This window comes from Hypanus sabinus, chromosome 20, assembly GCF_030144855.1.
Source record: "Hypanus sabinus isolate sHypSab1 chromosome 20, sHypSab1.hap1, whole genome shotgun sequence".
Taxonomy (NCBI): domain Eukaryota; kingdom Metazoa; phylum Chordata; class Chondrichthyes; order Myliobatiformes; family Dasyatidae; genus Hypanus; species Hypanus sabinus.
In genome coordinates this window covers 18,765,569-18,782,404 of record NC_082725.1, presented here as the reverse complement: position 1 = coordinate 18,782,404, position 16,836 = coordinate 18,765,569, and the positions used below count along the sequence as shown (strand labels likewise).

Sequence of the window (16,836 nt, the reverse complement as noted above, 5' to 3'; positions counted from 1 at the left end):
CTAATAAATCAAATTTCACTGTGAGTCAAGCAATTATTTCATTTGTGTGAATTGCTAAACAAAATTCAACACAGATGATCAATTAATGGTAGGAAGTAACAGGGGTTGATGCAAAATGTGCAATATGTACTTTTGCTTTGCATCACCACTAGAGAAGAATTTGAACTCCATAATGTACTGACATACGTTGTGACAGTGTGGCTACGTTTAATATTATAAAAAAGCCCCAACAATTGTCTTTCTAAACTAAGATTGAGAACAATCTTTCAGTGAATCTGAAAATTAAATTAGAACAATTTGCAGTCAGAAAATTATGAGTGTTATCATTATACAGATCTGAAAATAGATTAATGCATTTTTGAATAACATATTCCATTAAGTTGAAATGACTGTGATGATAGTATTTCAGACATCTGATTCCTAAAGACTGAACTGTGTTGAATTAAAAGTATGATACAATCTGGACAGCCTGAACAAAAGGGGACACTGTCAGCACCAGATGTATTCAAAGCCTCCAGGCTCAAATATTGGGCATGGGGTCTACCGTACATAGGGAAATATGAAGATCTTTGTGAGTCCTGTCAAAGGAAGTTCAAAGTATTGAAGATGACGATTGAATGTGGTTGGTTAGAGAGAAAGATGCAGAGAAATTTGGGAAGAGGAACTTGCCACAAAATTATCAACGTTAGGGTAGAAGGACGGGGGGGGGGGGGGGGGCTGGTCATGAAGGGATTTGGTTGCTGATAAGAATTCAGGATGGAGATGCAGAGAAACAGACGATAGCGTTGCTTGGAAGCGATCTATAGCAGTGACTTGGGGTTGGGTGGGAAAGGGGGGGTGGGTGAGCAGGATTGAGGGATTACTGTTTAGTAAATAGTAAAACTTTAAGTTAAGAGAACCAGTGTTCGATGCTACTGCCATAAAATATCTCACTTGAACTATACAATTTTGTGCAAGTGATTTCAAAATCAGGAGTTTGAGTCCTGCAATTTCCTAATCAGTGCACCTTGATCCAATTTTACGATGAGTGTTTCTGGCGTACAACTGGGATCTTCAACAAATTTTAGTGAATAAGTACAAGATCACTTGCCATATTCAACGGAATTTCTAGGTCAACAAGTTTACTGAATGACATTCAGAAAGCAAGAATCAGACCATTGGTAATGTCACTCAAATTACAGGTTAAAAGCTTCATTGAAGTGGCATGAATTGATTTATTGATGGATTTATTTCTCCCTTGGGAAAGGGGGAGCAGCTGCACTTGAGCAATTTAGATCAGGAAATGGAAAAACTCTGGGAATTACCATTCAAACAAATCACTATATCACCATTCAAACCAAGACCATATTTATAGCAATAACATTTAATAATACAGGGCATCTTGTTTGGGTTAAGAATGATCCTCCTCATGGAGTTCAAAAATCAGTATCCAAAAATTTGCCATGTAGAATAAAATCACTTTTATGGAATTTAAGTAAAATATAAGTAAACAAATAGTACATTTACTTTGTTTTCATGAGGGTCACCTGTATCACACTGTCACAATATCCAGAAGTCATGCCACTTTGTTCACAGTAACTCATCAATGACATGATGGCAAATTGGCAAGGGTTATTGATCTATTATCGGATTGCTTGATCTATCTGTGATAAATGACCTGCCACTTGACTATATTACACTAGATACAGCCAGACAAAGTCATGCCCAATCCAGCATCAAATGTCAATTGGAGACTAAGATGACTATAAATGAATTAAATTCTAAATTATACAGAGTAATTACTTCTGGTGTATTTGTAAAGCATGGAAGGTATCCAGTATTCTACAAGTATTAGATTAAATTACCTTGATACTGTTTTTAAATAAATAGCCAGGCATGGAGAAGCCTTTTTTCTTATCTAAAGGTTCACTGAATATTGCAATTTGCTCAAACAGGAAGATTCTCCGCTCTTTGTTGCGTGAAAGAAGCCCGGCATCCTGATCTGCAACAAGGAAGGTGTCCTGAAGAAGCAATCTCCCCTGGGCTATAATTTTACCCTAAAAAAAGAGAAAAAGACTTCATTTGTTTCGGGAAGCCCAAAGAAAATTATAAAGATATTGTAAAAACATTTAAAATAATCACTTTTCAATTCCAAAAGGATAGTGTACAGAGTTCAATTGAAAATCCAGGAAACTAACGACAACATGCAGTTACAGTACAAATAATTGCTTTACTCCAACTATGCTGAGATCCTCAACCTCTAACTAATCCTATTCGTTCGACATAGAAAAGAGAATCTTTTCCATACTGAAATTTGCTCCAAGTTAATAGTGTTAATGTAAAATAAGCAGTGTACACCATTTTAAATCCCATTTATTTTTATGTTTATACATCATTTGTCCCATTCACAATCTTGTTCTTAGCATAATACTGTTATAAATTATCTAATTCTCTGAAAGTGTTTATCGATAAAATAAGAAACATTATAATGTAAATTTTCAACCATACAGTTCTATTTTACATAAAATGTGGAATAACTCTTAATTTAAAAATTAAAATCCAAAACTGTAGGATGATGAAAACAAATACAATAATTACATCAAATCCTTGTAGCCGTCCAACATTCATCATATCATTGCATCTCTTTGGTACGATGCACATGACTTCCACAGCTTTCTGTTTATGGAAGAAAGAAAGTAAATGTCAACTTATGTGGTACATTTTCAGCTTTAACTACAATTTATAATATATAAAATGTTCTACTTTCAAAAGCATCCTTTTTAATTATATTACTCCCTGTTGGTTGCAAACAAAAGTCAAAATTATTGGCACCCATTGTGCCAAGTGCTGACAAAAGTCTATTACATGCTAAATTCTTTCTCTTTGAAAGTGACCTTGCAAATCCTTGTGTTTCATTTTGCCCTCCTATCTCGCACATTTAATTTTCAAGTGTGAGTAGAGAGAAATAGAGTAAGCTGTGCCTGGACAGCTTGTTAGTTATATTTTTGAATTGGTTAATAAAAGGTGCTCTGACTTCAATATTTGCTCCAAGAAAGTAACATGCCCTTAATTATCACTTTTGGGTGAGGGGCATGCAGTGTCAAGACAGGAGGGTATACCCTGCAGAGTTATCAGCATGTGCGGCCTGGGTCATTTTAATTACCAGACCTCACAAAAAAAATTCTCCCATGGCAGAACTAATAACTATGTAGAAAATTGGATTTCCAGAGATTTGAAGGAACAACTCCTGCGTAAGGGGTTTGACAGCAAAGAAGAAGCAGCAAGGCTAGATCTTGCGAGACACCTAAGCAGTCACGGGGTGTCATTCTTAATCTGCTTGGTCAACAAGGAGTTCATACAGAAGTAATTTTTCAAAACTTACCTTGGCTTTTCTGGGCAGTCAGCTCCTCCCACCCTGGCTCAGGCTTCAGATTTCATGTTGCGGCATTGATGCCATCAAAGGGTTGAAACTTTGAATGAAACTTGGTCTCCCACAGCAGGTAGGAGACTAAGTCCTGGCCACATTTAAAGTTAGCAGAAATTATAGAGCAATTGAGCAATTATAAGCCAATAAAGGGACGAGGTCTAATTTAAATGCATCATTTTCACAGATGAAGGATTTTCTCAAATCTCTCATCTGTCAGTCATAACTTCCATTTTAGTTCATGAAACATGGAAGAAATATTGGCTGCTTATTGCATTTTGTTGAAATCTAAGGAAAAACACATCTCGAACTATGCACTACTCTGTAAAATGGCCCGACTCTAGTAACTGTACAATTTAGTCAATTATTTGAGATTTTGCTCAAAATGAACAATCAAATACAAAAATGTATACATAACCTATATCAGACAATTTATTATAAATTGCTCATGTGTAGTGAATCTTCTGGAATACTATACAGAGCTTAGTTTCCTGAGCAAAATAGAGAATTAATGATTCAAAACATAAATGAAATTAACCAGTCAAGCTACTTAACCAGTTTATATATCTCTCAAAATGCAGTTTATAACATTAAGGTTTCATGATAAAGAGATAGTATGAAATAATGTTCAAAATAATCCACAGTCATCTTTGACTGGAAAGATGCAAGCTACCCATATGCATAAAGGTGGTGAAATAGTATATTGTTCAAAAAAAAATTGCAAGAGGCAGCAATGTTCAACATTATGCAAATACAAAATTTCCTTCTTCAATTACATTCCCGTGGTGTTCTTAAAAAGTTCTTGAGAATTAAACTCTTGCACCACTTAGAGATATTGTTCAAGGGACTAATCTTCCAAGAAAAATCTCCCCGATTGCTTACCCAGTAAATCCTTTGTGATCTTGAGCAGATCACTCTTGTGCTGATGTCTCAGCAAAAGCTGTTAAGTGAGGTGGTAAACGGCGTATAATATCTCATTTCAATTCGCAAGCCCTGGCCTCCAAGACTCTTATATGGTAAATCAAGCCAAAGCTGTCAAAAGTCTTGAATGTTCGTGCTCTTTTTAAAACCTGATTTTATTTACAGGATGTGGCTTTTGTTTATTGGTCTTTCCTAAGTGCCCAAGACCGAGGAGGCAGTTAAGAATTAACCACAAAGGTCACTAGCAGCATAATGTGTTACAGTGGACAAGGATGCCAAATTTCACTCCATCAAGGATATCAGAGAAGCAGGTGGTTTTTAAAACAATCTTGAAGCTTATTAATAACCCACACTGAGGCAAGGTTTTACTTAATATTAGTTCAAGATCTAAGTTTAAATTCCCAAGCTACCATTGAGGGATATGGACCCAGAATTCTACCAGTTGGTTCAGTGATTTAACTACTAACTAACTGTCTCTTAATATTCACAAACATCTAAAAACTATTAAATAAATTTTTAAACTTTTAAATATAAACAGGTACATGTTTGTACATGCTTTCAGAAGAAACCTTAATCTTAGGCACACTATACATAATAGAAAGATACATTGACACGGATTCCACCACATGGTAATTAGCAATTTTATCACCGGTTTGATTAAACAATACCTCTAGCTCTGTTGTATCAACAGCAGCCTTCTTGGAGTATTTAAGAAAGTCCTGCACACAGAAAGGAAACAGGATTAACCCACATATTTCTGATAAACCAGAAACTTACTCTAGAATGAAAAATCACTAAGTAACTTTACAGATGAAGAGAAATTTTATTTCATTAACAGCTTTCTCATCAACAAAAACAGATTGCACTTTGTCAATTATTTAAATATATTCAGAGCTGTTTTGGACATTTTATTTAATGCAGTTAAATATAATAGGATTTCTGCAATCATCTCCATGAAAAATCAACATGCCTTTTAACTAATATTATACATATGAAACATACAAATACAGTCAAAACTGTATAAAATCCTAGAACCTACAGGCGGTCTAGGGGTTGATACAGTTTTGACAGTATTTAAACAATTCTTCAGTTCCATGCTTCCTAAGAAATGCTTACCTTCAGCAAGAGCTGGTATTTCATTATACGTTGTACTGGTTTTATTAGCAGGTCAGTCAATTGTAGTCGATGACCAAGCCGCTGTTTTACATCCTTAAGACATTAAAATTAACATTAACACATTTTTAAAAATTAAAATCTTGGTGTATAAATACAAAGCTATATTTATTCATATCCTTTCATCCCCACCTGGACTCTATGACATTCAAACATACTGGACAATTATCTTTGGTATCTTAAACGTAACTGCAGAAGAAAAATCATGAAAGTACAACATAATGCATGCAGCTTTTGAATATATTTTTCATTTTGAAAATTCTATGTATCTGAAGAACATAGACTGAAGCTAGTCAAATGTTTCTGAATTGCTCAGAGCATCACTGAAAATGACTGGAAAAATATTACAGACATTGTGTGGTTAAAGAAAAAGACAAATAGAAACAAAATCAGAGATATCATTATCTCAAAATAATGAAACACAGTTAATTTTGATTCAATGTACAAACATAATATAACAGAAAGAATACAACAAAGATATCTTACATGCATGATACAAATACATTTTTAGTAAATTCATGTTCGTTTAAGTACTAACAATAACAAGCCTCTATATTAACATTATAACCTTTTTTTGAACATATAAAACAATATATCCAAAATCCTCACCTCAAAATATGTGTCTATATATTCAGACACAATGTACTCAGATTTGGGTTTATTCTGACAGTAAACTATATACATATGCAGTCTTCTTTCCTTTTTGATTGAAAAAGAAAATACATGAGCAACAATACTGCAAATGCATTTTTCTTACAAAAACAAAACAGCATAGACTAGTTTTTGCTTTTCTTAATTTCAAGTAATATTTTCAGTTGTCTAACACAGTGTCAGTAGGATCTGCCTTGATTATTTGGGAAATGGTGCTGTGTGACATTACCATGCAAATATTCTTGAGGTTCAAGTTGAAAACTCCTTGCAAGTGGCCATGCATATAGATGGGTAGTAAAGACTGTTGCTTTCATTAGTTAGTGCCTTCAGGGCACTGAGTCATAACTACATAAACCTTCATTGAGGCCATACGAGGTGTTACATACAATTCTGATTACCCCATTACAGGAAGGATGTGGAAGCGTTGGAAATGGTGTAGAAGAGGTTTACCAGGATGCTGCTTGAATTATGGGATAAGAGCTATAAGCTGTATAAACTTAGGTTGTTTTCTCTTTAGCATTGGAGACTGAGGGGAAACCTGATAAAAGTTTATGACATTATGAGAGGCATAGATAAGGTAGGCAGTTAGAATGTTTTTTTCCTTAGCAGAATGTCAAGTGGTATAGGATATGGATTTAAAGTGAGAGGGGGAAAGTTTAAAGGGTACTTGCAGGGCAAGTACTTATCTCAACAGGCTTCTGAAGTAATGCTGGAAGCCAAGACAATAATGGTGTTTAAGAGGCTGTTACACAGGTGAAGGTACAGGAAACAGAGGATAAGGATCATGCAGAGACAGAAGAGAATTAGTTTGATTGTGTCTGGCACAGATGTCAAGGGCTGCAAGGCTTGTTCCTATGCTGTACTGTTCTGAGCTCTGTTCTCACGTTAAGTTTGTTCTGCTTCATATACAAGTCTATGACAAGATTTCTTTAGGAAAATGATTATATTTATTATAAGAGGTCAATAGCAACCTCAAAAGTTTGGTCTGTTGGTAGAATGTACTTTGCCTATAAAATGGCCTGTTTTATTACTGATAAAAACATAGAGCGGAGATTGATAGGTACTTGGATAGTAAGGGCGTCAAAGTTTATGGGGTAAGGCAGAAGAATGGAGCCGAGAAGAATAATATACCAGCCATGATGGAATGGTGGAGCACACTCAATGGGCTGAATGGTCTAATGGTCCTATGCCCTATGATCCTATCTGTTGTACAAATGCAAAGAGCCATTCTAATGTGGAATGTAATGTGAAAGCAGAAAGTTCATGAAGAATCGCTGCATTATATTTCCCCCCCACAATATTGTAAGGGGAAAAATGAGGTGGAAACAGTTTTACGAATTATAACTCACGTGTTTGACAAAGAGGGAAGCTAGTTTATCAGGATCCTCAAGGCACTTCTCCAGCTCACCGAGAAAGAAACTAAGAATATAAAACAGAACAAAAATTATGCAATGGCCTAGTTTTTGTTGTCAACATAACGGAGAGGTTCATGGTACACGCCATTATTTATCTCTAAACGGTACATTGAAGCGAGTACCAAACGACTGGCTGAAGTTTTCCAAAGTGTAAATAACTTGCTTAACCCTGATAAATCTGTTTCTTCTGAATCTTAAATATCGGCAAAAAGAGCAAACGGACATCAAAGATCAGAAAGTTAATAACACAGAAATATAAAAAAACAAATGGATCACTATGTACCATCAACAGTGTTCAACAGTCCAGAAATAGCCTAACCAATTAGTCCCACTTGCACATTTAATAATTTCAGCTACACCTCTTTTCAAGGCACTGTGAAACTAATTCATTTTAGAATGGCTAGGAAAAATGTTTAATCCTCTACATCCTTATTTGGGTTTTGTTAGGTGTGAACCCACAGTCCATTTCCTTACTCCTATTTGATAGATTCAGTTATTACCCTTGTCACAGAATATTAGACCATGACCCTTGAATCTTTCTGCAACCAACACAGATGAGCCTTCAGTTCAGTGATCATCTTGTCTTTTCATCCTGAACAGACTCTGTTTCATAAAATAGTTTGTAAAAGAGCAATCGGTAAAAAAAATTGTATGTTTCAAGGAAATAAGTTACAATCTGGTAAAAATAACTGAGTTTGAAAAGAGAATGCACACTAAACAAGGCTTGTTAATATCAAGCTTTAAAATACAAACAGCAAGGTTGACAGCAAAATGACATTGAAGGTTTTAGTTTCTGCATTCCAAAATTCTGAAATCTGATCCAGTAAGCCTTCTAAATAAAAGAAGGTGCTTAATGTTATAAATCAGTCACTAACAACCATTAAAAAGTATGCTCTTTAAATCAAAAGTAATTATTGCTCATGTTTCATTTATAGCAAGTGATCAGGAAAGCTAACAAATTGTTACTTTTTATTCTAAGGGAAAGTGAATATATAAATCAGGAGATCATACTTCAGTTTCAAAGGGATTTAGTGAGACTCTAAACAGTATAGGCTTTGTTATTTGAGCAAGGTTATAAATTATGTAGGAGTAGTTCAAAGGAAGTTTAGGAGGCTTATACTAGGAATGGTCAGATTGCTTATGAGAAGTGAATGAACAGACTACATTTGTATTCTTATTATTATTCTTTGAAGTTTAGGAAACTTAACTAAAACAAAGTCTGAAACAATCCTAACAACGTGGACATGGAGAAGAATCTTCCTCCTGTGAGAGAATCTAGAACTAGGGGATCACTGCTTTAAAAAGGGCCACCCGTTTAAGACAGAGATGAGGCAAATTTTCATCGGTTGGGGTTGTGAGTTGTTGAAGCCCTATTGCTCAAAGACGTGTGGAAGCATACTCTTTGTATCTTTTTAGGGCAGAGGTAAACAACCAGATGCTGAAGGAAACAGAGGATTGAAGTATATCAGGCATGATCTCATTAAATTGCAGAACAGATTCCAGCAATTATTCTTGTTCCGAATTTATAGGTACATAAATATGTTCATAAATGCAGCAACCAGTTGTGCACAGTAAACTTCCACAACCAGCAACCGAGAATAACCAGTTTATTTATTAACTGAAATATGATTGAGAGATTAGTTATGATATATGGGGTATCTTCTCTGCTCTTATTCAAAGTGGAATAAAATAAACTTTTACGCCCCCTCTCAAGAGAAAGAGAGCCTGATTAAAAATCTCATTTGAAACTTGACATATTTGACTACAATAATGCCTGGATATTATTTTGATAATTTATGGCCTCATGAGTAAAAGAGAGCGGTTTATGAAGGCATTTTGCTGTAATAAAGCAAATGATAACAAGAGCAAAAATTATTAAATCCAATAATCATGCAGAGAGGGTGAAAGACTAACCATTGTGAAAACTGAGAAATTAAATATTCATCTTCAAATATTTAAACAATTTTAAATAAGGCTTAGCAGGTAATTGCTAATAGGCATATTAAGGCATTTTGATATGAAATGTTTTAGATTTAACATGACTTAAGGTCAAGGGATTATAAAGAAGGCTTCAAATCTTCAACACTTAAATTCACAATGATTGGTTAAAATAATTATGCAGCATAATTTTTTAAAACAATTCAATATTGGGAAAATCAAACACAGGCTTATATGGGATATTCCACAGCACCTGGGTAAGTCACTGTAGTTGGTTGCAATTGCATCATTGAGCAGTCCAAAGCGTTTTCTTGCTCTTAGATTCACTGATGTCACCATTACTAAATAAAGTAATCCCTGTAATTTATAAGGCTATGCACATTTTTGCTCATGGGATCACAAGACTCTGAACCCTCTGTCAAAAAGGTCAAGGATGTAGTGTCTATGAATATGTTTAAGGCAGTGACAGATATTTGACAAGCAAGGGAATGAAAGGTTATCACAGATAGAAAGAATGTGAAGTTAAGGTTATAATCAGTCAAGCCATGTTCTAATTAAATGGCAGAGTAGGCTTGAGGGATTGAGTGGCCTAGTTGTGCTCTTAATTTTTATGTATTAAATTCTAAAGAAATGATAAGCTATATGGTCAAGTAAAATATCAGTCTAAAAAAGTAACTTTGTTCATCATGCTCTTTAATAACTATATATTTAAATTGTTTGTAATATAAATTGTCAGTGAAAAAAGTGCCACTGAATACCAAAGTAAATGAAATGTGAGATACAAATTAGGCTAACAAGATGGATGATGCCTTAAAACCAGCATATTAAGATGAAAATGATGTCAATGAGTAGCAGTTAAGAGACTTAGTTTAACATGACATTCTCTTTAGCATAGACATTATGGGCCAAAGGGCCTGCTTCTGTGCTATCCTGTTCTATGTTCTGATAGGACATTAGAACAGATATGAATTTTAAAACTTTTATCACAAAGCCTAAAAATAGCTCATAAATGCCTGCTGATACCGAGACAACATTCATAAACCACTGCCACTGGATGTCCAATCAATGAAATTCTCCAATAGTGGTTGACAGGCTGAAAAAATACCTCATGATTACACTGTCTCTCACACACAGATTGCAAATCTATTTAAAATAATTGTATTATAATAATGTGAGAGCTCCAATTTTGCCGTAAGAATAACTGAAAGTCCACTGGAACTCCTAGCTTCGGATGTGCAAGGTTAAAAGGCAATTAATTTACTCCAATTTGCTCTGCTCCTCCTGACCTTAGGTACATCGTTAATTTGTTGACTGTACAAAAGTTAATAGAGCAAGAAGCTGTGGTACTCATCCGCTTGATACATATAAAACATTCCTTAAAAACTTCCTTAAAGGGATTCGCAATTTAAGCATATCCACTCAGCTGACACTTTATTATTAGGTATACCTGTAAAACCTGCTCATTAATGCAGATAACTAATCACTCTATTATATGGCAGCAACTCAATGCATAAAAGAATATAGGCATAGACAAGAGGTTCAGTTGTTGTTCAGACCAAGCATCAGAATGGGGAAGAAACGTCACCTAAGTGACTGTGGAATGACTGTTGTTACCAGATGGGATGGTTTGAGTATCCCAGAAACTGCTAATCTCTCGGAATTTTTATGCACAACAGTTTCTAGAGCAGGGACATTAAGCCAAAAGAATGGTGTAAGAAACAAAAATAAAATCCAGTGAGTGGCAATTCTGTAGGAATGAATGCCTTGTTAATGAGAGAGGATAATGGCCAGACTGGTTTAAACTGACAGGAAGGGAAAAGTAACTCAAATAACCATGCATTACAACAGAGGTGTGCAAAAGAGCATTTCTGAATATACAACACATCAAACCTCGAAGTGGATGGGCTACAGCCAGCAGAAGACCGTAAACATACACTCAGTGGCCACTTTATTAGGTACAGGAGATAGTTATTAAGCAGCATGATGAACAAAGGTTACTTAAAAAATCTGGACTGAAAATTTACATTTGTTTGTATGGTTATCCTTTCTTTGGAATTTAATTATCATTGTTTGCTTAAGCAATGAAACAGAAGACTGTGCCATATCGTAGTTTTATCTACAATATGTGCTTCAGTGCAGAAGCTATAAAATAGCAAAACATTCCAAGTTAATTCCCTTAAATAGTTACCAGACAAAATATGGATCAAAGCCACAGGAAACATTGTTGTGTTTCTAACATTATACATGCAACTTCACTTCTAAGGTATTTCACTAGTTGCAAACTGCTATGGGTTGTCATAAATGGAACCAAAAAAACACAATTAACCTCCCAATATATTGGTGACCAAACAAGAAAGCAGTTTTAAAGGAGAGAGGAGCATGCAACAGGATTCCAGGAAAGAATTCTAAGTCACAGTGTCAAGCTAGTTGAAGGCGTGCCCATCAGATGGCTGTAAAACAAAATGCCAAAGGGCATTCCCAGATGAAAAGGGTGAAAATAAAATAAACTTTTATCAGTAGAAACAAGGCACTAAATTGAAAAATAGAATCCAATATCAATGCAATAGAGGGTGTGCTGATGTTGCCCTGTGCAGTAGCTGTCAATATCCCAATAGTCTCATGCGCCATTACTTTCCCTGCAATTCCTCAAATAATACTTTGTGAAGACATTTTTTGACTTTCCTTTTTTATATTTGACTGCTTCCAACCTTATAGGTAGCAAATCCTAGATTAGTTACGGTGTGTAAAAAGAGGTTTTTCCCACATTCCTTGCGTACTTTTTGTCCATCACTTTAAATGGGAGCATCTTCTATTTAACCTCAAAACAAGTGACATCTTTCACACATCAAATCTTTGCCAAGGTTTCTTTGCTCCAAGGAAAACAAGCCCATTTTCAATGTAAATGAAATTCCTCACTCCTGCAATCAATGAATTAAATCTCCCTGCATTCTCCATAAGAATTTCATATTCTTTTTAAAAATAGGTAACTAGATATAATACAATACCTCAGTGTGCCCTAGCCAGTGTGTTATAAAGGTTAATGATTTCTCCTTGGTAATCTATGACACTATTTATGAAGCCCAGTAACACATATAACTTACTAACATTTCTTTCAATGTGACCCTCCACCACTTGCTTCTGCAAAACCTTGGAACATTCGATGTAGACCATCTTTCCTGACCCTTTCTGCAAAATTTTGCATTTCACATGTATTAAACTTCAGCAGCTGGCCATCTATCTTTCCTGGCAGATTATGTCATCATATAATAATCTCATATCAACCCAAATGCTGACCTCAGTTCCAGACATTGCCTGTTTCCTACAATTAACACACATTTTATTCTTTTAATCACAAGCAATTTTTTGCCATCTAAAAAGTGTTTTATAACATAATGACTGTTGCAGCACCATTCTGAAGGAAGAATCAAAGTGAGAATTTGACAATTTAATGTAATCATGGCCTGAGAAGAGTTTATAAGACATTTCTTCACATGGAATGAAGTGATTTATCAGAGAATTAAGAAAGAAAATTTAGGAAATAATTTAAAGTGGAGGAAGGTGCAGACCACAGGAAGAGCGTGGGATGATAAGATCAAGATAATACCTCATTTAGGGTTGCACTGAGAAACTTTTAGATAGGCAGATTGATGATAGAAAAATGGAGGACTATGCAGGTGGGATAGGTTACTGATCTTAGGTCAGTAGGTTAAAAGATTGTGGGCTAAAGGGAGTGCTTGGTGCTGTGACGTTCTATTTTCTAACTGTGCAGGTCAATGAGTTAATTTGCCTTAATGTGTGACAATAATAAACCAATTACCAGTGGGTGTTAGGTGAGTGGTCAAATCTAGGGACTGTTAACGAGGACATGGGGAGAATATATTAAAAAAAAGTCAGATTAGTATAGGTAGATTATCGATGGCCAGTGTGGATTCAATGGGCTGAAGCACCTACTTCTGTGTTGAATGTTTCTATAACTGGATCACTTCCTGGGTGTGTGTTGATGTACCCATTGTGGTTGTGACTGGTACGGAGTAGTGGGCAGGCAAGGACAAGGACCATAAGGGTGATGAGCAACATCCTGGTTCATGCACACAACTTTTGAAATATGCAAGACCTCCAAAATCAAAGGCTCAGGTTTTGGAAAAGTTCATGATCATTCTTCTGATATAAATCTAATGAATGAAAGATATTTGAAGAAAGATGGATGAGAGAGGTTTAGGAGGGATGTGGGTCAAATGTGGACAAACGGGACCAGTTTGGATGGGAATCTTGGTCAGCATCGTCTGGATGGGCTGAGGGGCCTGTCTCTGTGCTGTATGATTTAATATTCATATTTCTGAGTATCCTTCACATGATGAACTGTTATAATTTAGGAGTGAATATGTGATACGTCGAGCTACTGTGTGAACGAGTAGTCTTTGGAGTACTGCAAGTCTGTGTCTTTACTGATGCTTTGTTGCACACTTGAGTGCTCAGTGGCAAGGGGGTTGTTGATGCTTTTTTGCTGGCGGGGAGGGCCGTAGGTCGGGTCGTCACTTTGCTGCTGCTTGTGCGTGAGAGGGGTGGTACTAACATTTTACTGTCATGCATTCTTTGGGGCAGTCCTCTGTTTCCATGGATGTTTGCAAAGAAAAAGAATTTCAGGATGTATATTCTATACATTTCTCTGAGATTAAATGTACCTATTGAAGTGAGTACTTGTTGAGAGCATCCATTTGTTTAGGTTGTGAAGTTTTACAGATGCCTTAATATTGTCCAACAATGATTTTCCAACAATAATAGTAGAGAAACATCAGCCAAATCTATTTCCTTTTCGCTTCCCAATATGCTAAAAGTAGAATGCTGAACCATACACGAAATGATAGAAAAGTTTTCAAAACTTTGTCATAGCTGTAAATCAGGTTTGCTACTACTGGAGAAGAATCATGAAACATATGACGTAAAGAAAAATAAAATCTGTCTGATAAAACTGGTAATATTAGATCTCAATAGGAATAATATAGTGTGCATACAAACTGGTGGGTTTGACTTGGCCAGACGAAGATTACTGGTGAAAGTACAGTATTTTCCCCCAAAGTTTAACAGCATGCTCTTTGTTAAGATCAAGTAAAGGCAAATGAATGACTTTACATACTCTCTGTGCCAGTCGTAGATCTGGTGTATGTTACCAAATACAATTTTGTCTTTTCCCTTCATGTCATCAGGGACCCCATCTTCTTTCATCACTGCTATGTAACCCTGAAGAGAGAAACACATACTTTTGATTAAGCTGAAATCTTTCCAATTGTAAATATATTGATTTAGTTGCGACAACGTGTTGCAGTTATAACTACTATTGGATCTAGGATGCAGACTCAGTCATTTCTAAAGCGATAAAAGGTGCCAGTAACAGTGCTTTCAAGTGGAATTTAACCCCTAATAACCTGATCATCAGAGTCCAGTTTGAGCTTTGCCAGAACTACTGAGCTTCTGACCTATGACATCCAAAGTGCAAAATTCAACACTCAATGTCCCCTATTGAGTACTACAGCATTCTGCCATTCATAGTACGTGTCTTATGTACCCCTATGTGAACCCGTCACCTCGCCAAATACATCACTTCACACATATCATAATGAAATCTCATCCACCACTGTCCAGGTTAGGAGTGACATCAAGGCAGCATTTGATCTGGATTCGTTTCAAGGATCTGTGTCAGGATGCTGTTCATCGACTGTAGCTCAGCACTTAATACCATCATTCCCACAATCGTGATTGAGAAGTTGCAGAGCTTGGGCCTCTGTACCTCCCTCTGCAATTGGATCCTCGACTTCCTAACTGGAAGACCACAATCTGTGTGGATTGGTGATAACATATCCCCCTCGCTGACTATCAACACTGGTGCACCTCAAGTATGTGTGCTTAGCCCACTGCTCTACTCTCTATATACACATGACTGAGTGGCTAGGCATAGCTCAAATACCATCTATAAATTTGCTGATGATACAACTATTGTTGGTAGAATCTCAGGTGGTGACGAGAGGGCGTACAGGAGTGAGATGTGCCAACTAGTGGAATGGTGCCACAGCAACAACCTGGCACTCAACGTCAGTAAGACGAAAGAGCTCATTGTGGACTTCAGGAATGGTTAAGACAAGGAACACATATCAATCCTCATAGAGGGGTCAGAAGTGGACAGAATGAGCAGTTCCAAGTTCCTGGGTATCAAGATCTCTGAGGATCTAACCTGGTCCCAACATATCGATGCAGTTATAAAGAAGGCAAGACAGCAGCTATACTTCATTAGGAGCTTGAAGTGATTTGGCATGTCAACAAATACACTCAAAAGCTTCTATAGTTATACTGTGGAGAGCATTCTGACAGGCTGCATCACTGGTATGGGGGGTGGGGGGGGGGGTGCGCTACTGCACCGGACTGAAAGAAGCTGCAGAGGGTTGTAAATCTAGTCAGCTCCATCTTGGGTACTAGCCTACAAAGTACTCAGGACTTCTTCAGGGAGCAGGCAGTGTCCATTATTAAGGACTCTATCACCCAGGGCATGCCCTTTTCTCACTGTTACCAACTGGTAGGAGGTACAGAAGCCTGAAGGCACACATTCAGGAACAGCTTCTTCCCCTCTCCATCCAATTCCTCAATGGACATTAAACCTTTGGACACTAACTCACTTTATTTAATATACGGTATTTCTGTTTTTGTACGACTTTTAATCTATTTGATATATATAATTGATTTACTTATTTTTTTCTCCTATATTACGTATTGCTTTGAGCTACTGCTGCTAAGTTCACAAATTTCACATCACATGCCGGTTAAGAAAGGAACACATATCAATCCTCATAACCTGGTCCCAACATATTGATGCAGTTATAAAGAAGGCAAGACAGCAGCTATACTTCATTAGGAGTTTGAAGTTTAAGCCTGATTCTGATCTCCAGTAAAAATGAAGTCAATAGACATCATAGAAAAACATTCAAATAGCTGCACCTGTACCTCACACACAGTGGAAGTAAACCAGCCTCAGAACAGTGCGGCACATGTTCTTTAGGTCTAAACAATTACTGCTGCATCATCAATGACCCTCTTCCATCACAAAACCAGCAGAAGGATGCCCATTTGACCATGGCCAGATGTTTAATTCTATTTGCAATTCTTCACCAAATGAATCAAGCTCATGCCTGTTAAGGGGCAGGGTTCACACACAATCTGAAAGTAGCATGTCACAATTGCCCACCATACTACCAGATATACATATTCAACGAGAGAGTCTAAACACCTACCCTAAAATAGCAGTGGCATTACCATTATCATGTCCTCCACCATCATTATTTGAGAATC

At 36.4% G+C, this 16,836-nt stretch overlaps 1 protein-coding gene across 5 annotated transcripts in view; it reads right to left on the bottom strand.

The window, feature by feature from the left end:
* Nucleotides 1–16,836, bottom strand: part of LOC132378335 (triple functional domain protein-like) — a 346,417-nt gene that overhangs the window by 40,703 nt on the left and 288,878 nt on the right. For all 5 annotated transcript variants that reach the window (XM_059945155.1, XM_059945150.1, XM_059945151.1 and 2 more), the window contains exons 40-46: nt 14,636–14,739; nt 7,498–7,567; nt 6,107–6,196; nt 5,441–5,533; nt 4,993–5,043; nt 2,578–2,655; nt 1,845–2,036 (exon numbers count right to left, since the gene is read on the bottom strand). In XM_059945155.1, the coding sequence (XP_059801138.1) occupies nt 1,845–2,036; nt 2,578–2,655; nt 4,993–5,043; nt 5,441–5,533; nt 6,107–6,196; nt 7,498–7,567; nt 14,636–14,739 (678 nt within the window). The remainder of the gene's footprint in view (nt 1–1,844; nt 2,037–2,577; nt 2,656–4,992; nt 5,044–5,440; nt 5,534–6,106; nt 6,197–7,497; nt 7,568–14,635; nt 14,740–16,836) is intronic.